We start from the raw sequence: 26,476 nt of genomic DNA on the forward strand, positions 1-26,476 counted from the left end.
TTAAAAGTCTTCTTTTGCTTAATAGGGTGATTCCAGCCACGTACGTTCCAACTAATAACGTTTATCTGTTTAGAATATTATAGAATATTATTTTAAACACGAAAATACACGCATACCATCGTGGGCTAATCAAAGGTGGCGGTGATGAATCTATAGAAAACACGCATGCTCCGGAGCTCCATAATGGGAAAAAAACCTGAAAAAGAAATCTTATAATAAACCCCAAATTGCAAAAAAACACCAAATCCTCCCCCCATCCCAAAAGGTAGAAATCCTGCAAAAAGGAAGGAAAAAGCTAGAATTCCTCCCCAAAGAGAAAAGCAGAACTCCGCGTGCCACTCAATATAAATAGTGATTTTAAAATTTTTCTCCCAATTCCCCCCTCCCCTTTACAAAGAAAACACTTGAGCCTAAGATAAGAAAGCCCAGCAGAGAAGCAGAAAAAAATGTTCATAGTTAATCATTGAAAATAAACTAGGAATGCAAAAACAGTCTCCAGAATCGTCAAAACAACACTATTAAACCTAAACAATACAATCTCTAACAAGAAAAAGACACCATTATTCCTTTTCTCTGGCAAGGATGTGATCGGTAGGTGGGAAGCTTTCAAAGGAGAAATTTTGAGAGTGCAGAATTTGTATGTTCCTGTCAGGATTAAAGGCAAAGTGAATAGGAATAAGGAACCTTGGTTCTCAAGGGATATTGCAACTCTGACAAAGAAGAAGAGGGAGTTGTATGACATGTATACGAAGCAGGGAGTAAATAAGGTGCTCGAGGAGTATAAGAAGTGCAAGAAAATACTTAAGAAAGAAATCAGGAGGGCTAAAAGAAGACATGAGGTTGTCTTGGCAGTCAAAGTGAAGGATAATCCAAAGAGCTTTTACAGGTATATTAAGAGCAAAAGGATTGTAAGGGATAAAATTGGTCCTCTTGAAGATCAGAGTGGTTGGCTATGTGCGGAACCAAAGGAAATGGGAGAGATCTTAAATAGGTTTTTTGCGTCTGTATTTACTAAGGAAACTGGCATGAAGTCTATGGAATTAAGGGAAACAAGTAGTGAGATCATGGAAACTGTACAGATCGAAAAGGAGGAGGTCCTTGCTGTCTTGAGGAAAATTAAAGTGGATAAATCCCCGGGACCTCACAGGGTGTTCCCTCGGACCTTGAAGGAGACTAGTGTTGAAATTGCAGGGGCCCTGGCAGAAATATTTACAATGTCGCTGTCTACAGGTGAGGTGCCGGAGGATTGGAGAGTGGCTCATGTTGTTCCGTTGTTTAAAAAAGGATCAAAAAGTAATCCAGGAAATTATAGGCCAGTAAATTTAACGTCGGTAGTAGGTAAGTTATTGGAGGGAGTGCTAAGAGACAGAATCTACAAGCATTTGGATAGACAGGGACTTATTAGGGAGAGTCAACATGGCTTTGTGCGTGGTAAGTCATGTTTGACCAATCTATTGGAGTTTTTCGAGGAGGTTACCAGGAAAGTGGATGAAGGGAAGGCAGTGGATATTGTCTACATGGACTTCAGTAAGGCTTTTGACAAGGGTCCCGCATGGGAGGTTAGTTAGGAAAATTCAGTTGCTAGGTATACATGGAGAGGTGGTAAATTGGATTAGACATTGGCTCAATGGAAGAAGCCAAAGAGTGGTAGCAGAGAATTGCTTCTCTGAGTGGAGGCCTGTGACTAGTGGTGTGCCACAGGGATCAGTGCTGGGCCCATTGTTATTTGTCATCTATATCAATGATCTGGATGATAATGTGGTAAATTGGATCAGCAAATTTGCTGATGATACAAAGATTGGAGGTGTAGTAGACAGTGAGGAAGGTTATCAGAGCCTGCAGAGGGACTCGGACCAGCTAGAAAATGGGCTGAAAAATTGCAGATGGAGTTTAATACAGACAAGTGTGAGGTATTGCACGTTGGAAGGACAAACCAACGTAGAACATACAGGGTTAATGGTAAGGCACTGAGGAGTGCAGTGGAACAGAGGGATCTGGGAATACAGATACAAAATTCCCTAAAAGTAGCATCACAGGTAGATAGGGTCGTAAAGAGAGCTTTTGGTACATTGGCCTTTATTAATCAAAGTATTGCATATAAGAGCTGGAATGTTACGATGAGGTAGTATAAGGCATTGGTGAGGACGAATCTGGAGTATTGTGTTCAGTTTTGGTCACCAAATTACAGGAAGGATATAAATAAGGTTGAAAGAGTGCAGAGAAAGTTTACAAGGATGTTGCCCGGACTTGAGAAACTCAGTTACGGAGAAAGGTTGAATAGGTTAGGACTTTATTCCCTGGAGTGTAGAAGATTGAGGGGAGATTTGATAGAGGTATATAAAATTATGATGGGTATAGATAGAGTGAATGCAAGCAGGCTTTTTCCACTGAGGCAAGGGGAGAAAAAAACCAGCGGACATGGGTTAAGGGTGAGGGGGGAAAAGTTTAAAGGGAACATTGGGGGGGCTTCTTCACACAGAGTGGTGGGAGTATGGAATGAGCTGCCAGACGAGGTGGTAAATGCGGGTTCTTTTTTAACATTTAAGAATAAATTGGACAGATACATGGATGGGAGGTGTATGGAGGGATATGGTCCGTGTGCAGGTCAGTGGGACTAGGCAGAAAATCGTTCGGCACAGCCAAGAAGGGCCAAAAGGCCTGTTTCTGTGCTGTAGTTTCTATGGTTTAGCTTAAAACTAAAGCTAATTATCTATTCTAAACACTCCTCACTATATAAGAAAGAGTCTATATAAACTATGAAAGCTGTCACTTAATTAATAAAAAAGGAAGAAAGCAGATAATCAAACCAGTTAGTTACTTGAATTTCCAGCATCTGCAGAATTCCTGTTATTTGCGTTTAATAATCTGACCACTGTGTTAGTTCACTCCATATACCAAACAGACTTCAATAAAGTAATTCATTAGTCAAACCAAGAAGTTCACCTCTTCTTTAAATAGTTCATCGATCAAAGGAAATCTTCAGCATATCAAAAATCTTCAAAGCCTGTTTTCTTTCAGAAAATTATTCAGCAACCCAAATGTCCTTCATCCATCAGCCAACTCCACGATAGAGTTAACAAAGTCCAATGCTGCCTGGGATTCCGAAAACACACGAGGTGTAGAATCTTTAGGAAATAATTTTAATCTTGCTGGGTAGCGAAGCGATGGAAAGAATTCCTTTTCATAAGCAGTTTGCATTGCTGGGGCAAATTTGATCCGCTGTTCCATAATTTCCTGTGGATAATCTTTGTAAAAACGGACCTTGGAACTGTTAAATTTAAAAACCCTCTGTTTCCTTGCACATTTTATAATTTGATCTTTAACTTTAAAGCAAAGAAAGTTGACCAAAATAGGCCGAGATTTACCTGAGGTCTGGGAATTCGATATGAAAATTCTATGAGCTCTTTCAATATCGGGAGGTTGAGGTAGAATATCCGGAAACAAAGATTGAAACAAATTCGCAAAATAGTCCAATAAATTCCCACTCTCAGAACCTTCCTTGAGTCCGATAATTCGTATATTATTCCGACGAGACTTCACCCCTAAATCGACAATTTTACAATGAGCTGGTTCCAAGCAGGTTGAAATATCCACAATTTGACGTTTCGATTCTTTAAACTCAGTATTCAAGGAAATAATATTTTCCTCAATTGTCTGAAAACTCTGTCGGAACGACTTCAACTCAGAAGTGTTATTGTCCATTTTGTTGTCGAGAGCCATCAATGCATGTTCCAAACGCTCAGCCCAGACAGGCATATCTTCTGATTTTTCTTTCAATGTTTTTCCCTCTCCATTGCTGGATTCAAAAGGCAACTTTCTACTTCTTCAAGGATATGACATAATGACAACTATTTCCCTCTAAGATCCGAGAAATAAAAGTTAAAAATTCAAGGTTTAAACTGAGGAAAAGGAGGAAGTAAAGGCAGCCACAAAACTTAAGTATTACTCCACTGAGCCGCAGGTAGATAGGGTAGTTAAGAAAGCTTATGGGGTGTTAGCTTTCATAAGTCGAGGGATAGAGTTTAGGAGTCGCGAGGTAATGATGCAGCTCTATAAAGCTCTGGTTAGGCCACACTTGGAGTACTGTGTCCAGTTCTGGTCGCCTCACTATAGGAAGGATGTGGAAGCATTGGAAAGGGTACAGAGGAGATTTACCAGGATGCTGCCTGGTTTAGAGAGTATGGATTATGATCAGAGATTAAGGGAGCTAGGGCTTTACTCTTTGGAGAGAAGGAAGATGAGAGGAGACATGATAGAGTTATACAAGATATTAAGAGGTATAGATAGAGTGGATAGCCAGCGCCTCTTCCCCAGGGCACCACTGCTCAATACAACAGGACATGGCTTTAAGGTAAGGCGTGGGAAGTTCAAGGGGGATATTAGAGGAAGGTTTTTTACTCAGAGAGTGGTTGGTGCATGGAATGCACTGCCTGAGTCAGTGGTGGAGGCAGATACACTAGTGAAATTTAAGAGACTACTAGACAGGTATATGGAGGAATTTAAGGTGGAGGGTTATATGGGAGGCAGGGTTTGAGGGTTGGTATAACAATGTGGGCCGAAGGGCCTGTACTGTGCTGTACTATTCTATGTTCTCTGTTCATGTGTTCTATTCATTCCTGCCTTTATCCACTCTTGTTCTACATTCAAGGTTAAAATCAGTTGTTTATCGTCTTCCCCCATCAGTCCACAGCACACCATAGGATGGTAATAGTACAGGTTCCGAGGCTTTTTTTGTTCCACATCAGTTTTATAATTTTGTACAAGAACTCTTACTTGCTAATAAGCCTGATTTGATCTGTAGTGTATTCATTTGTTCTACGTTCAGTGTTATGGTCTACGTTGAAGTCTTATGAAGTATTGCATTTCCAATCTTCCAGATGGTCCAAGTCTTGCAACCAAACAAGTGGTTAAAGTCTCGAGAGCAGATTGAGGCTGAAATTTTATATCACTCTGATTTTTTTCTAATTCAGATTTGTTTAAATTTTGCTGGCTGGCCAAAAACATAGCATAACATTTTCACTTTCAAGGTACCTTCATGTGTGATGGTTGCTCTGTGCCATTTTTATTTTATTACTGCAATCTTATGTCATTTCTCCTCAGCAATAATTTTCATTCTATATTTTGTTGCACTTTTGTGCATGTTTTCTATTATTTCCTTTAGCTCTCTGCAATTGCAATTATTACTTCAATATTATTTCCGAAACAAAGACGGTCAATTCCTCTTCCTCCAAATACCATTATTCCAGTGAAGCTCTGAAGGATCTGGCAAAATTTGTTCACTGATGAATACATAGGGTGAAAATACAGCCTTGCTGTACACTCGGTATGGTAATCAGGAATCCATTACTACTTATATTGTTGTAAAGTTCTTATGCAAGACTTATGATTGTAGATTGACAACACTGTCGGTTTAACCTAACAAGTTTTTGTTAGTCTTTGAAATTATGACTGAAAATGGAATAAGCAAAGCAAAATTGAAATAGATCATAGAGGGATGTGCAGGATTCAAAGAGACTTTCATCACAAAAACAATAGAGTTTTCTGAATCTGGAAAAGTGAACCATGAATTGTCAAGCTAAAGTATATACAATAAAAGACTTGCTTACTGAAAAAGTACAATGCAAAAGCCAGATCCAGAAATAACACAACTAAAGAGGATGCAGAACAGAAAATAAAAACAAAACTTTGACCATCGAGAGCAGTTGAAGAAACATGGAAGACAGAGAAACAACTGGCATTGAATATTTTTGCGAGAATATGATACAAGAGTACTGTACTTGGCCCTTTGAGCCTGCTCCACCATTCATAAACATCATGACTGATCTCCCGCAGGTTGATTTTCTTACACTATCAAAGTTCAAAGTAAATTTATTATCGAAGTACTTATATGTCACCATATACTACTCTGTGATTCATTTTCTTGCAGCCGTACTCAATAAATCCATAACAGAATAATAACCATAATAGAATCAATGAAAGACTGCATCAACTTAGGCACTCTACAAGTGTGCAAAAGACAACAACTGCAAATACAAAAGGCGAGAAATAATAAATAAATTAGCAATACATAAAATGCATACAAAAAATCTACAAAATTAGATAAGTCTAGTGATTACAGTAAAAAAAAATTAACAATAGTTTCTATAAAATGGAATCAAAGCTAACATAACTATCACATTATTACCTATTAGAATATTTGAGGCTTGTGTTTGTTTTCAACATTCTGGAACAAGCTGGATTCAGATCATGAAGAATCACCACGGAACAAATATTTGGTTTTAATCATTTTATAATATCCTGACAACCAAAAATTCACAGGTCTTATTGTTAATATTAAACACAATAAACACCAAGCACAGAGAGGCAACAATTCTTTATTTACCAGTACTTATTAACAGGGGACCCAGTCAGGGAAGATATCTAATTACAAACTCACCTGCAATCAATACTCTTTGCATTAGCATTATGCCCTGCTGGTCTTTGAAGCTAAAAACGGGAGAGTGATGGTTTGACCAAGAGGTTCAAGACTTACATGATGCAGGTTAAGAATTTGGTTACTTACAATGATGTCATGCTGTCCAAACACAGGCATTTCCCACAGTGACTGGTTGGTAAACTTATTGAAGTAATATGGCCTGTTTTCTCTCCTACTCCAACACTTTGACCATCCTGCCTGCACCAGCTCATCTGAAAGGAATACATTCAAGATTAAAATTAATTAAAAATGAAGTGAAATGAACTGTCAATGACACATAAAATTTACTTTAACCAAAGATTAGTCAAGGTGAGGTCACGCCATCTTGTTTTTACCAGGTTAGCTAAGAATTTGAAAATAATGCTCTATACAACCTAATGAAGTGCCAGATGCACTGAGATTAAAGTTTTAAAGCTTGTCCAGCAAACTGAAGTATAGTAGATTGGACGTGCATCTTCTGTTCTATTCCTCTGCCAATTTTCATTCTACCCCTCTGGAGACTTTTGTGATAGAGATCACAAAGCTCATATTTACTCATGTACAGGACTGTACATGAGTGTAATGGACTGCCTGGTCCTTTTCATTCTTCCCAGTCCATGTACACAAAACCAAGCTGAAATTATCCAATTTAACATTTAACTGAAGCTTAGATACAAGTGGGTCAGATTTAAAAGAATAATGTTTATCACTATTAACTCACTTTCTGTTTATCACCAATTAAGTTGTTACATCACGCATGTTAACAACTGCTAACTTGTAAACTGCAGAAAGTTCACTCCTACCCAATTCAAGATTCATTTCAGATAGCAATACAACATCAAGTCAAAGGTTAAGTTTGTGAGTTTTGACCAACACTTAAAGGAATAAAAAAAATAAAATTTATAAAAACTGTGCCAGATACCAGCTGGAAAAGCTAAAGCACACCCAAAATCTTCATATAAAGGCAACTACAGTCTACTGTATGTCAGGAACACACAATAACTTCACTATTTACAGAAGCAAAAAGGTGAACATCTAACTACACTCCATGCATTTTCACATCATGAGATGTAGCAGAGTATTCATATAATGGTCCATACATCTGGATACAAAAGAAGCACAAGCCTTGATCTAATCAGATAAATAACTTAGCAGTTTCTTTGGAACCAATCACTGCTTGTTTGATAAATGCAAACAATACAATGAGCAAAGATATGATATAAATAGAATATTATGACAAACAGAATCGACAAAGTCTTGAGTGCATCACGTAGATGGGTTAGAACAAATGAAGATATTTAAGACTAAGAAACAACATCTTTATAAGGAGATTAACTGCAATAATAGAGATCATGGTTTTTCCAAGTCAATACTTGTTTCCCAACCAATAAAAATGTTGAAAAGCCCGAAGCAAGAATGTGATTATTTATAAATTGGCTGTCATGCAAAAATCAATCCTTAAAAGACAAAGAAATTCAAAAAATGTAGCATTAAACAAGCATTAAAGACAACATTTCACCTTGCTAATGTCTGTATCTGGTCTCAAAGAAACTTAACAGAAGCCTTTTTAAAACATACTCAAATTCAGCATTTTTCACAACTGGAAAATCCCTAACCATTAATACCTTCCAACATTTCAGATCTGCAAATATGTCACAAGAGGTTTCAAAGTCAAAAGCATAAACACATCAGAATTAGGTTTAATATCACTGGAATATGTCATGAAATTTATTGTACATAGCACCTTACACAAACACCAGGAAGAACCCCAAAGACATCGAGAAACATGACTGTGTACTTCTTGGTAACGAGGGCTGATAGAAAAATGTGGGTGAATACATCAAAATTTTCCTGTTTTGCAAATAAACCCATGGGAACTTATGACCATCTGCAACTGCAGGTGGGGTCTCATTTTAACATCTCATTCCCTGAGAGACCCAACATAAAATAACTGAATTATCAACAGTCCTCTACTTTTAAATACTATCTAAACAAAGCACGACTTCTCTCAACAGTGAGAATTCTCAGTGGAGTCCCAGTGGCCTTTGATAATCTTCACATGAATTACCAAATCAGAAAGCTACCTTTATGCAACTTGGGACTAGGTATAAAAGTATAAATAACTGAACATTGATAAAAAAAAAATTACACAACCCTCTATCTTTGCACTTGCAATTTGCCAATTGCCTAAAACAGGCGAATTCTCTCCAGTCTCTCAAGGACAAACTGCAGATATACATCAAGAAAACAAAAGAAAATGTCATAAACATGCAGCAAGTCAGAGTGCATCTATGGAAACAGAATCAATATTACAGGTCAGTGATACTTCATTTGATGACGTTGAGTTCATGCTGTTGACATATTAATTTGTTTTTGACTCCATTTTCAGTTGAATCCAAAAAATGCTATAAACACCAGAAGAACACTACTGCCAGCCCTATATTTCAACATATTCTATGCTAACGAACTCCATTTCCTTAAATCCCTGAATATAAGAAGTATATCAACCTACGTCTTTAAAAATAATCAGCAACTGAATCCTATTAGGTAATAAATTGGAAACATCCATAATGCTCTGGGTGAAGAAATGTCTTCTCATTTCTCTCCTGACAGTCTTAACTATTATTTTGAGATTGATCCCTGGTTCTAAACACCTCAAACTTCAGAAATATCAAATTTCTATCCACCCAAGCCCCATAAGAATTGTAAATACTTGAATGAGATCACTCCTACTGTCCTAAATTCTAGACTGTCTGTCCTCATGTAACAAACTTGTCATTGCAAGAATCAAACTAAACCCTTGCTAAACTTCCTCTATCACAAGATTGTCTTCTCTTGGGTAAGGAGATCAGACTTGTACAAAATATTCTACATGCAATCTCAAAAAGGCTTGAAATAAATGGAGCAAGACATCTTGTACTCAAATCTTCTTGCAATTAAGGACAATGTAACATTTGCCTAAATTAAAAAGATATTGCTAGAAACAATAGGACAGGCAGTATCTATGGAAAGAGTTAATAATTCAAGCTTGAGAACCTTCATCAGAACTACATTTACTTTCCTATATTTTGCTGTATTTGCATGTTAACTTCAAATGATTTCTGTAACATCAATAACTTTCAATTTATCAGAATACTAAACAGGATCACCTAATTATTTTACACATTCATATTTCAACTTCCGTATCACTGTCTATTTACTAACTATATCCTCAAAATATCATCCAATTTTATATCTGTAGCTCACCTGGGATACATTACACTTGACCTCTGCATCCAAATCAGTAATAATAGCTTGGGAACAGCTGGGGCTAATCCCTGTGACACCCTACTGGTTATTACCTCCTAACAAAGTTTATTTTTTCATTTCTCTAGATTTCTGCCCAATAACCAATTTTCAACCCACTTCAAATTTTTCCCTATTTAATAATCTTTTGTACAGCAGCTTTTATGAAGACATTCTGAAAGTCCAAATATACTACGTCAATTACTGGCATCTATTTTACTAGATACAAATTCAAAAAGTTTCAAAAAAGTGGATTGTTAATTGACAATTTTAACCTCTCGCTTCAGTAGTTTGAGGTATCCACTTGCTTCAAGCAGGACTTAATCATACCGGCACCCAAGAAAAACATGGTAACCTCCCTCAATGACTATCATCCAGTAGCACTTACATCCACTACGATGAAGTGCTTTGAGGGAATGGTCATGAAGCATATCAATTCCTCCCTGAGGAGTGACTTGGATCCGCTCCAATTTGCCTACCATCACAACAGGGCAACAGCAGATTCCATTTCATTGGCTCTTCACATCTGGACAGTGAAGTTGCACTTATCAGGATGCTCTTGAATGACTACAGCTCAGCATTCAACACTATCATCCCCATGAAATTAATCATTAAGCCCAAAGCCTAGGCTTTGATACCTCTGAGCAACTGGACCTTGATTTCCTCACTTGCAGACCCCAGTTAGTATGGATTGGCAACAATGACTCCTCACACTCACCATCAGCACATGTGCACCACAAGGCTGTGAGTTTAGCCCCCTGCTCTACTTGTTTTTTTACTTATGACTGTGAGGCTAAGTATAGCTCCAATGCCCCATTTAAGTTTGCTGACACCACCAATATTGTTAGGCAAATCAAAGATGGTGACAAAGCAGCATATAGCAGGGAGATTGGCAATCTGGTTGAATAGTGGCACAACAACAAACTCTCACTCAACATCAGCAAAACCAAAGAGCTAATTATTAACTACATGAGCAAGAAACTGAAGGCCCATGAGCTAGTCCTCATCAGGGAAATGAAGGTGGAAAAGGGCAGTAACTTTAAATTCCTTGGTGTTATCATTGTAGTCCTGAGACCATAATGTAAGTGATATCACAAAGAAGGCTTCTACTTTATTAGAGGCTTGTGCAAATTCATCATGAGCTATAGATGTACAATGGAGAATAAATATCCTCACTGACTGCATCATGACCAGAAAATGCCTCGGGATATTTCTGATCGTGTCCAAGATATCCTGAAGTGGGAGGGTGAAGAGCCAGAGGTCCTGGTACATATAGGTACCAATGACATAGGTAGGAAAAGGGATGAGGTCCTGAAAGAAGAATATAGGGAGCTAGGAAGGGAGTTGAGAAAAAGGACCGCAAAGGTAGTAATCTCGGGATTACTGCCTGTGCCACGCGACAGTGAGAGTAGGAATGCGATGAGGTGGAGGATAAATGCGTGGCTGAGGGATTGGAGCAGGGGGCAGGGATTCAAGTTTTTGGATCATTGGGACCTCTTTTGGCGCAGGTGTGACCCGTACAAAAAGGACGGGTTACACTTAAATCCTAGGGGGACCAATATCCTGGCAGGGAGATTAGCGGGGGCTACTGAGGTGACTTTAAACTAGAATGGTTGGGGGGTGGGAATCAAATTAAAGCGGCTAGGTGTGAGGAGGTTAGTTCACAACAGAGGGATGGGAACCAGTGCAGAGAGACAGAGGGGTGTAAAGTGAGCGTAGAAGCAAAAAGTACAAAGGGGAAAAGTAAAAGTGGCAGGCCGACAAATCCAGGGCAAGCATTAAAAAGGGCTAAGAGAGTTGCAAAAGAGCGCCTGAAGGCTTTATGTGTCAATGCAAGGAGCATTCGTAATAAGGTGGATGAATTGAAAGTGCAGATTGTTATTAATGATTATGATATAGTTGGGATCACAGAGACATGGCTCCAGGGTGACCAGGGATGGGAGCTCAACGTTCAGGGATATTCAATATTCAGGAGGGATAGACATGAAGGAAGGGGAGGTGGGGTGGCGTTGCTGGTTAAAAAAGAGATTAACGCAATAGAAAGGAAGGACATAAGCCGGGAAGATGTGGAATCGATATGGGTAGAGCTGCGTAACACTAAGGGGCAGAAGACGCTGGTGGGAGTTGTGTACAGGCCACCTAACAGTAGTAGTGAGGTCGGAGATGGTATTAAACAGGAAATTAGAAATGTGTGCAATAAAGGAACAGCAGTTATAATGGGTGACTTCAATCTACATGTAGACTGGGTGAACCAAATTGGTAAAGGTGCTGAGGAAGAGGATTTCTTGGAATGTATGCGGGATGGTTTTTGAACCAACATGTCGAGGAACCGACTAGAGAGCAGGCTATTCTGGACTGGGTTTTGAGCAATGAGGAAGGGTTAATTAGCGATCTTGTCGTGAGAGGCCCCTTGGGTAAGAGTGACCATAATATGGTGGAATTCTTCATTAACATGGAGAGTGACGTAGTTAATTCAGAAACAAAGGTTCTGAACTTAAAGAGGGGTAACTTTGAAGGTATGAGACGTGAATTAGCCAAGATAGACTGGCAAGTGACACTTCAAGGATTGACGGTGGATATGCAATGGCAGGCATTTAAAGGTTGCATGGATGAACTACAACAATTGTTCATCCCAGTTTGGCAAAAGAATAAATCAAGGAAGGTAGTGCACCCGTGGCTGACAAGAGAAATTAGGGATAGTATCAATTCCAAAGAAGTAGCATACAAATTAGCCAGAGAAAGTGGCTCACCTGAGGACTGGGAGAAATTCAGAGTTCAGCAGAGGAGGACAAAGGGCTTAATTAGGAAGGGGAAAAAAGATTATGAGAGAAAACTGGCAGAGAACATAAAAACGGACTGTAAAAGCTTTTATAGATATGTAAAAAGGAAAAGACTGATAAAGACAAATGTAGGTCCCCTGCAAACAGAAACAGGTGAATTGATTATGGGGAGCAAGGACATGGCAGACCAATTGAATAATTACTTTGGTTCTGTCTTCACTAAGGAGGACATAAATAATCTTCCAGAAATAGTAAGGGACAGAGGGTCCAGTGAGATGGAGGAACTGAGCGAAATACATGTTAGTAGGGAAGTGGTGTTAGGTAAATTGAAGGGATTGAAGGCAGATAAATCCCTAGGGCCAGATGGTCTGCATCCCAGAGTGCTTAAGGAAGTGGCCCAAGAAATAGTGGATGCATTAGTGATAATTTTTCAAAACTCGTTAGATTCTGGACTAGTTCCTGAGGATTGGAGGGTGGCTAATGTAACCCCACTTTTTAAAAAAGGAGGGAGAGAGAAACCGGGGAATTATAGGCCGGTTAGTCTAACGTCGGTGGTGGGGAAACTGCTGGAGTCAGTTATCAAGGATGTGATAACAGCACATTTGGAAAGCGGTGAAATGATCGGACAAAGTCAGCATGGATTTGTGAAAGGAAAATCATGTCTGACGAATCTCATAGAATTTTTTGAGGATGTAACTAGTAGAGTGGATGGGGGAGAACCAGTGGATGTGGTATATTTGGATTTTCAAAAGGCTTTTGACAAGGTCCCACACAGGAGATTAGTGTGCAAACTTAAAGCACATGGTATTGGGGGTAAGGTATTGGTATGGGTGGAGAATTGGTTAGCAGACAGGAAGCAAAGAGTGGGAATAAACGGGACCTTTTCAGAATGGCAAGCGGTGACTAGTGGGGTACCGCAAGGCTCAGTGCTGGGACCCCAGTTGTTTACAATATATATTAATGACTTGGATGAGGGAATTAAATGCAGCATCTCCAAGTTTGCGGATGACACAAAGCTGGGTGGCAGTGTTAGCAGTGAGGAGGATGCTAAGAGGATGCAGGGTGACTTGGATAGGTTGGGTGAGTGGGCAAACTCATGGCAGATGCAATTTAATGTGGATAAATGTGAAGTTATCCACTTTGGTGGCAAAAATAGGAAAACAGATTATTATCTGAATGGTGGCCGATTAGGAAAAGGGGAGGTGCAACGAGACCTGGGTGTCATTATACACCAGTCATTGAAAGTGGGCATGCAGGTACAGCAGGCGGTGAAAAAGGCGAACGGTATGCTGGCATTTATAGCGAGAGGATTCGAGTACAGGAGCAGGGAGGTACTACTGCAGTTGTACAAGGCCTTGGTGAGACCACACCTGGAGTATTGTGTGCAGTTTTGGTCCCCTAATCTGAGGAAAGACATCTTTGCCATAGAGGGAGTACAAAGAAGGTTCACCAGATTGATTCCTGGGATGGCAGGTCTTTCATATGAAGAAAGACTGGATGAACTGGGCTTGTACTCGTTGGAATTTAGAAGATTGAGGGGGGGATCTGATTGAAACGTATAAGATCCTAAAGGGATTGGACAGGCTAGATGCGGGAAGATTGTTCCCGATGTTGGGGAGGTCTAGAACGAGGGGTCACAGTTTGAGGATAGAGGGGAAGCCTTTTAGGACCGAGGTTAGGAAAAACTTCTTCACACAGAGAGTGGTGAATCTGTGGAATTCTCTGCCACAGCAAACTGTTGAGGCCAGTTCATTAGCTATGTTTAAAAGGAAGTTAGATATGGCCCTTGTGGCTACAGGGGTCAGGGGGTATGGAGGGAAGGCTGGGTTCTGAGTTGGATGATCAGCCATGATCATAATAAATGGCGGTGCAGGCTCGAAGGGCCGAATGGCCTACTCCTGCACCTATTTTCTATGTTTCTATGTTTCTATGGAAAAACCCACAAAATGTAATGGATACAGCCCAGACCTTTAGAGGAAAATCCTTCCTCACCTTTGAGCACATCTACAAGGAGCACTGCTACAAGAAAGCAGCATCCATCATCAAAAACCCCCACCATCCAGGCCTCGCTCTCTTCTCAATTGTTGCTATTGGGCAGGTGGTAGAGGAGCCATAGGTCCCACAACCTCAGGTTGATGAACAGTTATTACCCTTCAACCATCAGGCTTCTGAATTCACTCACCTTAACACTGAGCAGACCCCACAACCTATGGATTCACTTTTAAGGACTTTACAATTCATGTTTTCAGTATTACTTATTTTATTATTATTTATTCCTTTTTTGCATTTTACAAGCTGTCTTCTTTTGCATATTGGTTGCTTGTCACTCTTTGTGTGTAGTTTTTCATTGATTCTAATGAATTTCTTTGTTCTGCGAATGCCTACAAGAAAATTAAACTCAGGGTAGTATATGGTGACGTATATACATTTTGATAATAAATTTACTTTGAACTTTGAATTTAAATATGTATACATATTTGCTTCTGTCCAAATTGTGGATATCACACTAGAATTGTGAATGATTACAACCAATGGTTTCACTCCATCCTTAGCCATCACTTTCAATATCCTAGAATGCAGGTCATTAGATCCTGGTGATCTACACCTATCCTCGTTATATGCGTCTTCAGACAATGCGGATTCACAGTTACGCGAGGAACCTATTTCTACCAACGTCTTGTTATATGCATCCAAAACTCAGTTATGCGAGGAGCACCGCTTTCCCACCAATACAAGTCAGGTGCGCAGGCCTCACAATCTCACTCCTGCCAGTCTCCCATTGGTTCTGGCAAGGTATGGATGCACGATCTTGCGCTCTTAAACTTTTGTTGGTTTAACCTACTGTGCAGTGATTTTGTGCTTGAAATATTTAACTATACCTCCTAAACATCCGATGTCATGTCCTGGGCCATCAGCCGAGCGGCAGAGAACCGCTTTAACACTTGAAAAAAGTTGGAAATTATGAACAGCGCGGCATCAGCTGAAGGTAACACAGCTCTGGGATGCTACTGCCAGTAACAGAATCTTGCCTTTAAAGTTTTTTTGTTGCTTGACAATGCGCCAGCCCATCCTAAACATTTGGACAGCATTCATCCTAACATAACAGTGCGTTTCCTGCCGCCTAACACAACATTGCTGATTCAACCACTCCACCAAGGTATGATCCCCATTCAAGACGTGTTTTTTTTTACGGCGAACTATCTCTCAGATGCTGCAAGCAACAGATGATTTTGAAAATCCCAGGAGTTTACTAACGGTGAGGGAATGGTGGAAGTCGGAACACTCGGCACAAATGACGATGAACATGGACCCAAATTTAGAACGGAGTCAGCATTTCAGTCGTTCCCTGCCGTCAACCCTTCTTCCCTACAAGCAAATTTATGCTGAAAAACAAAATGCTGCCAAGCAAACAATCCTCACCACTTCCTTCAAATCCATGTCATCTCCTGCTGCCGGCAGTTCTAAGAGTTCTGTGAGTCTTCCTTCACCCCTTGCTGTGCTTAATATGATCCTGACGACCACAACCATCCACCTTATCCATGTAAAGCTGCCCGACACCACAACAACCACTCATCTCCTGGAGCGAACACACCTGCCACTGTTGGTGAGTACTGTACACCCTACGATGTTAACTTTCTATGATTTATTACATTGAATATTACCTTAAATTGATTAAATATAATACAAATGTTGTCTTGTGGTACTGCTTTTGTGTCGTATTGGTATGAAAATGTGAATAAATTACAGATAAAGCATATTTAGGAAGCGCTCTGGAACGCATCCCTATTTTCTCTATTTAAATAATTATTCACATTATGTGTCGACTGTGAGGAACATATCCGCCCCATATAACGAGGATAGGGTGTATCACTTTTCAGTCTCATTAACTTCTCGAAAAAATTACTAACTAGAATCTCTTTGTGGTCCTTGTTCACTCTGTACTTACAGTCCTCCACTATTTCCAAGTTTTCTGCACCTTCTTTCATGAAAAGGGGAAAAAAAACTTGTTAATTTCTCTGCCATTTCCATTGACACAGATCCACTTGCAATATCTGAAATACTCAGCTAGTGAACACAGGACAAAATTAAAGCTTAAAAAATAGAAGCAAGGAGAGAATTAATCAGAGGCTTAGCTGTCACCTGGCAGATCCTGCACCAAAGGTTTGCCAGCCTTTGGTGATGAGGGCTGTCCTTGGTCAGAAGTACTCGCTGGACGGATCATTGTTGTGGGATCCCCTGCTTGAGGGCTGCTGTGATTTTCACTCGCCATTTTGTTTGTATCTGCCCTACAAATTAAGAGGACAAGTCAACAATTACCCCACGACATACTTTGTGAAGCAAACATTCTATTCAAGCCAGAATCTGTACTAGTTGCCCAACTGTAAAACTTCCAGTTAAATACCCTAAAATATTAAAACACAAAAATCATATCCACTGTTAAGATACAAGTATCAAGTAATTAATAGTTAAAGTAATAACACATTCTCCATTAAGAGTTTGAAAATTGATACAAAGCAAACACCAATACATTGAACCTTCTGTAGCAGTCACCTATCCATGCCTTTCCTTGAGTCTAGTATCAACCTATTTAAGGTAAATCAAATCATTGTTCAAAGGTTAAGTGCACATGCTCCAATACTGAGGACTTGAGTCCAAATCCCTTATTGCTTTTTGCTATAATTGTTGGGAGTGGATTCCAGCTAATTGGGACATTGGTAAATCCAGACAGCCACTTATCTGGGACAACACTTAAAGAAATAAACTACTCAAGGAAATAGCCAGGATTCCCTTCATTTATTTGGGAGATGATGCCGCTTAATTGGAACAGGACACTTACCAGTTTCTAACTATTGTCTTTTGCGTGAATTTGTGTGGCTGTTTGGCATCCTGACTGGCTGCATCATTGTCTGGTATGGAAACTGTACTTCCCCCAATCACAGGACTCTGCAGAGAGTGGTGCAGATAGCCCAGCGCATCTGTAGATGTGAACTTCCTAGCATGCAGGACATTTACAAAGAAAGGTGTGTAAAAAGGGCCCGAAGGATCATTGGGGACCCGAGTCACCCCAACCACAAAATGTTCCAGCTGCTACCATCCGGGAAATGGTACTGCAGCATAAAAGCCAGGACCAACAGACTCCGGGATGGCTTCTTCCACCAGGACATCAGACTATCTATGTTATATTGACTATCCTGTTGTACATACTATTTATTATAAACTACTATCAACTGTACATTGCACATTTAGACAGAGACGTAAAGGTTTTTACTCCTCATGTATACGAAGGAAGTAAGTAATATAGTCAATTCAATTCACTACACTGTGAACAGTTTTTAAATAGCATCAGTTGTGCGTGTTAAAAAAAGCATTAATTTTTGCTACTGTTAGTTGGCAAGAAATAAGAAGTGACAATTTAGAACCGTTTCACTCACTGTGGTTTCAAACATTCAGACTTCGAGATGCCAGAGATTACCAGACTGAAAATGAAACTATTTCACTAATTTAACAAGTTGGAAACTACAAAGAATTTAAAGGCATTGACAATCATCTTGAATGTTACAAAGAAAATGAAGATTTTGAGGATGTAATTTCTGAAAACAATTGTATGAAGGCAGTCCATTATCTGAACTAGGAGTCTGCGTGATTTTGTTCATTTACAGTCATCAAAAGAATATGGCATTGTACATTGGATGAATTCATGTCGATAACTTATTAGGAACAAATACATAGTTTTCAAGTACTGTAGTAGCATTGGTAGTGTTCTAATTTGTTTTGTGTTTCATAATTTGCTACTCAGTTAAATGGTAGCTTGTCTTTTTATACCTTTTTAACTATTTCCATGATACTTCGACTAATTGGAGCAACCACTTAATTGGGCCAAAAGGTATTGGTCCTGTTGTGTCCCAATTAACTGGAATCCAATGTATTTGCATAATGCAATACAAGAATTACATAGGTTGCAGAATTTTAATAAATATAATTTAACTACTGAACCTTAGCACTATGGGGATTAATTCTGAGATCCCTTCAATCCCAGAAGTCTCATACATCTAGAAATAGACCTTTCAGCCCACCATGTCAGTACCAACACTGGGCACCTTCTGCAATAACCTCTCTTCTTCATGCATCCTCATCAACAACCTTCCCATCCTAACTGATTCTCCTATCGTCCACCTACAATAGGGTCAATTTAACTTGATCAATTAATATATCAAAAATTAATCTATCAGCCAGTACATTTTAGTACATGGGAAGATACCAGGATATACCAGAGAAACCCATGCAGTCACAGACACAACCTGCAAACTCCACACAGATAGCCAAGGCTGGGATTGAATCTGGGTTTCTAGACTGTGAGGCATTATGCTACCTTAGGGGGTTTCCAGGAAACAATACAGGGATATAGGAGGAACGGAAAGTTTCAGAGTTTGAAGTTGCAGGGTAAATTATTCTATCAGGAAAATAAAATTGGCAGTCAAGATTGTCATTTTCATAGATTTCCAAAGATCATTATGTAGTGGGATAACAATTTAGCTAATGAATTTGCTAATTAGATAACACTAGCACTATATGTATAAATTCACTACTTAAAGAAAATCCCTGCAGTTATTTTAGCAAATACAAAGTCTTGTATTTCATATTTCTACTATTCCAGTAGATCAAGTACATAAAATGTAGCGGCGTTCCAAAGATACAGTTTCTTGTAACTAAAGATGATTTCTAATTCTACAAGTTATTTTGTTTATGCATTGTTGCAGAAAATTTATTACCAGTTTGTGGTCAAAAGATATACTGAAAAGAAGTAAAAGAACTCAACAGTAACTTTATGGTAAGAGATTGACACAGTAGCCTTCAATCTGTTCAATTTAGTAACATTTAAACAATATAATTCCCTCAGGTCACAATACATTTGAAATTCAACGGGACAAAGGTGTACTGCTAACTGTGATTAAACTAGTAATCTTATTTTCTTTATTAAAATAGTGCAGCATAATACAACAAGAGAAAATCTGCAGATGCTGGAAATCTAAGAAACACACAAAATGCTAGAGGAACTCAGCAAGCCAGGCAGCATCTATGGAAAAAAAAGTACAGTCGATGTTTCTAGCCAAGATCCTCTGGCAGGACTGGAGAAAAAAAAGATCACTTTTTTCCCCTCCAGTCCTGCCAAAGTGACTTCTCATTCTTATCCTCTGTAGCTTAAAGTGGCATTACCAGAACCACATGCATTTGCTTCAAAAAAACTGTTTGGTTCCTTCTCCAAAAAACACCAAGTGGTGCTTCACTTCCAGCAATCACAATCTGTACAAAATGTTCCTACTTTGGGTGGAATTTAACTACTCTAGGAACCTTTTTACTTTCAATGAGAGCAACTAAAAAGCAAAACAGAAGAACACATAGCTTGGATAAAAAATCATTTATCTCTCCACAGTTGCTGCCTGAGCTGCTGAGTGTTTTTCCCTGTTTTACGGCATTTGGGAAGTCTAGAACTATGTGATCATCTGTACAAAAAAAGACTAGCCTTGGGCCGGCTGGTGGCGCAACGACATCGGTACCGGACCTGGGAGCGGAGATTCCCGGGTTCGAAACTAGTTGGGTCCGCTCCCGAGTACGCTTTTCATCCGTGCCGGGTTGAGTATTGAGATCGCAACTCGACCTCGTAAAATAAAGGGAAAATACTGGGAAAATGTCTGTGTGAGGAGTGGCGCTCCACACAGTCTCTCTCTCACTCTCGCTCCGCGCCTTGTAAAAGCCATGAAAAAGACATCATCACGGACACACGCACAGACTCGCATGCAAGCAGGCACACGCCAAAAAAATGGCTTTCACAACCATTCAACTTGAAATATATATGGATTCAAACATCCAAGAAATAAAATAATGGAGGAACTATACATATTTAGTACCAGATTTTCAACTTAAACCATTATTTACATTTCTTGTCCCAATGGTAAGACAACATTCATATGGAATTAATTGTTGTTTTACATGCATTTTTCCATCGTCGTCACTTTATTTTGCAGGGTTCAAAGTAAACCTTAACGTTATTGAACAGTGAAATGCAGGATGATATCAAAAGAACATTATTCTCTGGAAACTAGAGCTCATTAGACAATACTGATATAAATTTGTCAATACTCACTCTTAGCATCCAGATTATTTGAGTTACAGAGATATGGCCACCCACACGAACCATCAAACACCCATTTACACTTATACAGTACTACTCTTAACTTATTTTATCATCCCCATATTCTCATTAACTCCTCCAGATTCTGGTCATCTTCATTCTTGAGGCATTTATTTGGTGTCCAATTAACCTGATAAACTGCATACTTTTGGGATATGTGAGGAAGTAGGAGCACACAGAAGAATCAGATGCAGTCACAGGTGGAACATGAAAACTGCACACAGACAGCACCTAAGGTGGCCCAATGGCACAAGAAATGGCAAAGGGTCAGACACCCTGAGCCAATAGGCTGGTCCTGGACTTATTTCCTGGCATAATTTACATATTACTATTTAATTATTTATGGTGCAACTGTAACGAAAACCAATTTCCCCTGGGATCAATAAAGTATGACTATGAAACACACAGAAAAGGGACTGAACCTGAACTCAGTTCTCTGCCTTACTTCTTACTGGTATTTGTTGCACTTCAATTATACAATATTACTGCATTTTGAGAAACTAACCACCCCTACATGAGTCTCACTGGCACTTCAACTTCCCTGTGCTATCAAAATTACAGATGTAGCATTCTATCCCCATCCCAAAACGCACATCCAAACATTAATTTACATGATCACCCTCAAAATGGACATTGAAAATACAAAACTGGATTATGTCCAAGCTTTTTTTTAAAGCACCTATGCTAACTAATTCATTGCACATCATCTTTAAGACTCCATATCTATTGTGATGCCTCATAATTTATCATGTTGTGTCTAAAACAAATATATTATAGTAAATTATTCAACATGACAGATGTGTGAGCAATAATCCAATCCACAGAAACTGAAGCACGTTCTTCATTTTGATTTAACTTTTTCCCACTGTCTCAGGATGATTGAAAAACCGATTTTCTATACTTATAATAATCAAAGTAAAATTGCTAATTGTTGTCAATGTTGTTAACGAAACCGAAATCCAATTCCTTAAATCATGAAGTTTAACAACTGCTATCCTCCAATTTTTTTTGACTTGATTCTGTGTTCTGTTAATATCATTATCCACAACTATTTGGTCTGATTCAATTACCTGTTTGAAACTTTCACCTCCTATCAAATCCAAAAATAAGCTTGCAATTCTTGCACTAAGATCTTAAGTGTGGAGTGATTATTTTCCATTCCATGACTGCCAATACAAATTCATTGAAGGCACATTGAAGTTACCATACTCCAACTAAATTAATTAATCTACAAGGAAACTAAAGATAATACACTATCTCTTTTTTTTGCTGTGGGGACACAGCATAATAATTTTGTATCATACATGTCCAATGCGGCAAGCTCGAGTCGGAAATACATGTCCTTATGTCTCATACCTAACTCTAAATGTCAACCCAATAAGTATTATGCATAAGTAAATAAATTCAAACTGTTTCTGAACACTTCCAAATGCCACAGGGAACAAAATGACAAGGCCAAGGAAAGAGAAGGGAAGTGCTTTCAAAAAAGGAAGACACCACTGGTCTTCTTTTCTTTTGCTTTTCCAGACAAGAACTCTGTAAATACATGTCCTTCAGGTGTTCAGCTCCTTTGATGAAATAATACCACTTGTCACCATAAAATTCTGAAGCAATTACTAAACCTTTAATTTTGATGATGCTATCTGATGAGCATTTCCAAGACCATCCGCTATAAATCTAGAATTATTTGGTCTATTCTTTCAAAAATTAAGTGAAGTAAATGTTCAGTTTCATACCCAATGGATATATTGTCACTTCAATCTGTTGAGATCAACCAGAAGTTTGTCAAGCTTCTATAACATGACTTTAGATACTGTTAATACTGTGACTTAGGATGGAAATTTCACTGATGACACAACAGTAGTTGGCCTCATCAACGACGACAAGATGGCATAGAGAAGAGGTGGAGCAGCTGGTAGAATAGTGTGACCACAATTTGAGTCTCAACATGGACATGACCAAAGAGATGACTGTGTACTGGAGGAAGGTACATTCATCAATCCACATGCACAGCTCCTCCGTGGAGTTAGGAGCACCAAGTTTCTGGGATTGCACATAAGGGATGGTCTCACCTAGTTCCTCAACACCACAGTTTTGTCCAAGAAAATACAAGTGTTTCTGTTTCCTGATGAGATTGATGCGAATGAGGCCATCTTCCCCACCCCCCCTCCCCCAATCCCAGTTTTAACAAATCTTAACTGGAACACCATGGAGTGTGCCCTGACCAGCTGCAGCACTGTCTACTACGGGAATTGCAAGGCATCTGAAAGTCCCTACAAAGAATTGTGCAGATGCTGAGAGGGTCACCTGGGTCTCTTCCACCCATCAAAGATAATTATCAGCGGTGCTGTGTACACAGAGTCCTTAAAATTGTCAATGCATCCCATCCTTGCAACAATCTCTGACCTCTATCATCAGGCAGGAGGTCATCATCATAGCTTGTCACACCAGACAGCCAGCCATTCTAGTGTTGTTTGGTTGATGTTGAGCAGGTCAGAGTCAGCTAAAACAGGTGAGAGTGGGCAGTTGCACAGAACATGTTCAATGTTCTGCACCCTTTCGCCACACTCACAGGATTCATTGGTCTTTAAACTCCACTTCACCATATTGTCTCCCATCCTACAAACTCCCGCTCTCGCTCTGTTGAGAGCACACCACTTCTGTCCGTCAGGCAGTGCCCCATCTGGTAACATTTCTGTGGGGTCTTACACTGTATTGTTTGATGGTGTTCTGGCTCCTGTCTGTTGCTGGAGGTCAATCCTGTATGTTTTGGGGGATGTTCTGTGCAGTAGTTCCTCCACTGTAGCAAAACTTTTCCTCAATTTTAGGCGGTTGGAAACTGGCACATGATGGTATAGTGGGTGCCGTGGATCCAAGTTCTGTTTACCTTTTTCCAATATTTGTTGTAGTGTGTCTTCAGATCTCTGGGGGAGCAATGCCTGCAAATCCGTAAATGATAGTAGTGGGCGTGGGGCGCAGTGTGCCCATGATTATTCGGCAGGCTTCATTAAGCAACACATCTATTTTCTTTGCTTGGGCTGATCTGCCCCACACAGGTGCACAGTATTCTGCAGGTGCATAGCAGAGTGCTAGGGCAGTGTGTGAGCATTAGCTCCCCATTTCGTGACTGCTAATTTTTTCAAGAGAGAATTGAGAGAGCCAACTTTCCCTCAGAGTTTTTGGATGTGGGTTGCAAATGAGAGCGTCCTATCCAGTGTCACACCCAGGTAAATTGGAGTCGGATGGTGTTCGAGCTCCTTCCCACACCAGAAGATCTTGAGTTTCCGAGCTGCTTCTCAATTCCTCAGGTGGAATGCACACACTTGAGTTTTTGATGGATTTGGGTTCAGAGACCATTTTTCATAATACTGCTTCATTGCTTCGAGGACTGCTGTAAGTCGTACTTCAACTTCTTGGAAGGAGTTAGCTTGTGTTGTTATGCAGAGGTAGTCTGCATAGATAAACCTGCGTGTTAGGAAAGGTTGGTTGATCATTTGAGTAGACATTAAGTAGTAGAGGTGCCAGGACTGATCCCTGTGGTAGTCCGTTCTTTTGTGGACGCCACCTACTCTTAATTCCATTCATTTCTACATAAAATCTACGATCTTCTAGGAGGCTTCTTATTACTTTGACTGTGGTTTTGTTCTTTAACATTTTAGATAATTTCAGTAGAAGGCAGGAGGTACCGAAGCATTAGGACAAGAACTGCAAGTATGGGAACCAACTTCTTCCACCAGGCTGTATGACCACTGAACTTTCTGCCAACACGTATGAAGTGCCAGTAGCGTTATACTGTTTACTTTTTAAGCTTGTATCATATATACATCTTATTATTTGTGGTAATACAGCGTCATCTGAAAAAATCCGAAAAGCCGAAAAGCTCTGAAATACAGATTTTTTTTTAAAGTGCTGACATTTTGTCACAAATGGAAAATTCCACAAGGCGCTGGGAAGGTACCCAGACTACGTGCAGGTCTCTGAACACCACAGACAGTTCTGAGAAGTGAACTCGCATATGTAATGAACAGAAGTTAATGAAAAATAGTAAAACACTGCATAAAGTGAAAAATAAAGATCTCGATCACGTATTGAAAGAATGGATTCATCAGTGTTGGGAGTGTACATATGTCGCTTAACAAACTAAAAATTGAAGGTAATTGTAAATATTCAGCAGGCTGATTGCAGTAGTTTTTAACACGTACATATTGTTCGGGTCAAATTTGACCCGTTTTGACATTTGACAGCAGTAAAACTACCCTAAATGCCATTTTTTAGCCAAAATTTGTTGACTTTTCCTAAAGTGACCCAAAATGCCCAAAAATGAAAATATTTAAAAATTAATTTTAAAACTTTTGTACACGTGCTACAAATTTTTGTACATTGAGGCTATTCCGGGTCAAATTTGACCCCTATTTATTGAAATGGATTTTAGATCCACCAGTGTGGGTCAGATTAAGGAAAATGGGTGTTTTAGGGAATCTTGAAACTGTACATGCCATGTCTGTGTATATTTTTTGAGACAGTAGTGCCAGAGTTTAAGGGGGACTTTGACACTGTCACAAGAAATGCCTGTGTTCCCACCAAGACAAGCACCTGTTGGTCTTTGAAATGTCATGGGGGAATCTCGAAACAGTGAAAGAGTAAAACAGCATAGGCATGATCATATATCATAAGACTATAAAGGTATCTGAGCTGCCATTTCAGTGACTGAGGTCATGGCAGCAAGACTTACTGTCCAAGAGGTCATTGATCTGGTCTTACAAGATGAGCAAGCAGACAGTGATTTGGAGATGGAAATGTCAGAGGACAACACGGAGGAAAACTCTGATTACAGCCTCTCAGATGAAGATGACTCTGAGAGAGAGGAGCAGGCAGCAAAGGAGACATTTATGTCCAAGGATAACACAATCAGTTGGTCCTCGCTTCCCTATCAGGTTGCAGGCAGGATGGCAGCAGAAAATATCATTCAAATAACTCCAGGACCCACAAGACTGGCTACTTCCCATGCATCCGACATTTTATCAACTTTCTAACTCTTCCTCCCTCCAGCCATTGAAAAAATTGTCACTGACATGACTAACAGGGAGGGGATTAAACAACACAGTCAAAAATGGAAGCCATGGATGTGACTGACCTACATGTGGCTTCTAATACTGGCTGGTGTGTATAGGTCCTGAGGTGAGGCTGCTTCTAGTCTTTGGAATGCTGAGACAGGAAGACCAATTTTTCGTACCACCGTGTCCCTGGAAATGTTCCGTATCATATCGGCCATGCTCAGATTTAACAACTGTGAGACAAGACCTGGGTGGCATGTCACTGACAAACTGGCAGCAATCAGGGATGTCTGGGACAAGTGGGTGGAACGCTGCCTCTCAAGTACAACCCTAGCCCTGAGGCCAAAGTGGATGAAAGACTGGTTCCATTCAGAGGTATAAATGCCCACCCTTTTATTGTTAAGACTAGTTAATCACTGCTTCAATTATACACATGCTATCGGTTGTGATTATCAAGTGACTTTTCTCCTTTTTATGTTTTTGCAGGTCGCTGTCCTTTCCGCCAGTACATGCCTAGCAAGCCAAGAAAATATGGAGTAAACTTATGGGCAGCCAGTGATGCACGTTCCAGTTGTGATTGGAATATGCAAGTATATACTGGGGAGCCTCGGAGAGAAAACAAGGCATGTGCGTTGTGTTGGAGATGACAGAAAGGCTAAGAGGACACAATGTGACCTGTGACAACTTCTTCACATCTCATGAGCTTGGTCAG

General features: G+C 39.7%; 1 protein-coding gene across 2 annotated transcripts in view; it reads right to left on the reverse strand.

Moving 5' to 3' along the window:
* Positions 1 to 26,476, reverse strand: part of pcif1 (phosphorylated CTD interacting factor 1) — a 144,454-nt gene that overhangs the window by 110,486 nt on the left and 7,492 nt on the right. For both annotated transcript variants that reach the window (XR_010017133.1, XM_063041544.1), the window contains 2 exons: positions 16,660 to 16,805; positions 6,563 to 6,687 (listed from right to left, as the gene is read on the reverse strand). Coding sequence is in view for 1 of the 2 variants with exons in the window: in XM_063041544.1 (XP_062897614.1) it covers positions 6,563 to 6,687; positions 16,660 to 16,789 (255 nt within the window). In the remaining variant the exon portion in view is untranslated. Of the gene's footprint in view, positions 1 to 6,562; positions 6,688 to 16,659; positions 16,806 to 26,476 lie in introns of those variants that run through there.

The sequence above is a fragment of the Mobula hypostoma genome, chromosome 2, assembly GCF_963921235.1.
Source record: "Mobula hypostoma chromosome 2, sMobHyp1.1, whole genome shotgun sequence".
Lineage (NCBI taxonomy): Eukaryota > Metazoa > Chordata > Chondrichthyes > Myliobatiformes > Myliobatidae > Mobula > Mobula hypostoma.